We start from the raw sequence: 1241 nt of genomic DNA on the forward strand, positions 1-1241 counted from the left end.
GGGGGGCAGAGATCAAAATAAAGTACAGGCTTTTGGGTGTTGGTTCCACGGGTGTATTTCCATCCAAAGGATCTTTTTTCTAAACTTAACGGCCTCTGAGACGACCTATACACTCGCTCCAGAAAAACGTGGTCATGTGATCTCATAATTCAATGAATAATCAGCCAAAGTCTGCATATTTATGGGGCTTCATTTCTTTCAAACACGCTGCACTTTTGCTGCATGAATTGCCGATTTCCATGCGAAATAACGCAGGCTTCCATGAGTTCATAATCCCCTCATTTTGGTTGCAAAAAAGTCCCAAATATCTTAGAAGAAAGTTGAAAAATTTGGGGTTTTCAGCCATTTTTCCCCGTTTCCATGGGAACGTTGTGAAGTGACGTAATTACATGACATGACAACACAGTCTCTTTTTCATCAAACTGCAGTTTTTGCAAGTTCCTGCAATTTCATTGCATAAAAATGCATAAATACTCTGCATATTTCATTGCAGTTTTTGAGAAAACGTACTGCATAATCAAGGATTTTTGCAAAATCACAAAAACACATTTTTCTGGAAGGACTGCCTATGGCTTGTGGTGTTGTGTAGTTGGCGTCACATGACCAGCGTCACATGATATCGTACTAAGCCTGTTCGTGAGAATCCGTTGCCCTAATGCTTAGACTTTAGGACGCAGCATCCCATCAGGTGGACTGGAGGAGAACCAGCACCAGGATCGTCTCTCTCTGGTTCCTCCACCCTCGCTGTAACCAAGAGAAATCTGTAGCCGAGCTTCTTCCAGGGATCGTTATCAGTGTTGTGGTGACAGAGAGCATCTCTCCCTGCAGGTGTTTCCTCTCCAGATGAAGATGTGGACTCTGCTATGAGTCAGTGTGAGGACAGAGAGGAGGGGGTCCCTCCCCCTAAACCCCCTCTGTGGGGGGACCATGACAGCCAGACCAAAGCTCAGAGGTGAGAGGACCATCTCTAACTGTCCACCACTCAGATCACTCCACCATCATCATCATCATTCACACTCAAAGCTCTGTGTGTGTTGTGTTTCAGCCCAGAGGGGCAGCACAGACTTGGACCTGGACCCACACCTGGACCTGGACCCAGACCCAGACCTACACCCAGACTCAGACCTAGACTTAGACCTGGATCTGGACCCAGACCCAGACTCAGACTCAGACCTGGATCTGTACCTGCACCTGAACCCAGACCCAGCTGCTTGTCCTTCAAGAGTGACCATTCAAAGGAA

General features: G+C 46.9%; 1 protein-coding gene across 1 annotated transcript in view; it reads left to right on the plus strand.

Annotated features, from left to right (window-relative positions):
* Positions 1–795: 795 nt before the first annotated feature.
* Positions 796–1241, plus strand: part of LOC116702289 (uncharacterized) — a 2461-nt gene continuing 2015 nt past the window's right edge. Inside the window, exon 1 of the mRNA XM_032536438.1 lies at positions 796–952. Coding sequence (XP_032392329.1) covers positions 864–952 — 89 coding nt within the window. The 5' untranslated portion in view covers positions 796–863. The remainder of the gene's footprint in view (positions 953–1241) is intronic.

This window comes from Etheostoma spectabile, chromosome 15 (genome assembly GCF_008692095.1).
Source record: "Etheostoma spectabile isolate EspeVRDwgs_2016 chromosome 15, UIUC_Espe_1.0, whole genome shotgun sequence".
Classification (NCBI taxonomy): domain Eukaryota; kingdom Metazoa; phylum Chordata; class Actinopteri; order Perciformes; family Percidae; genus Etheostoma; species Etheostoma spectabile.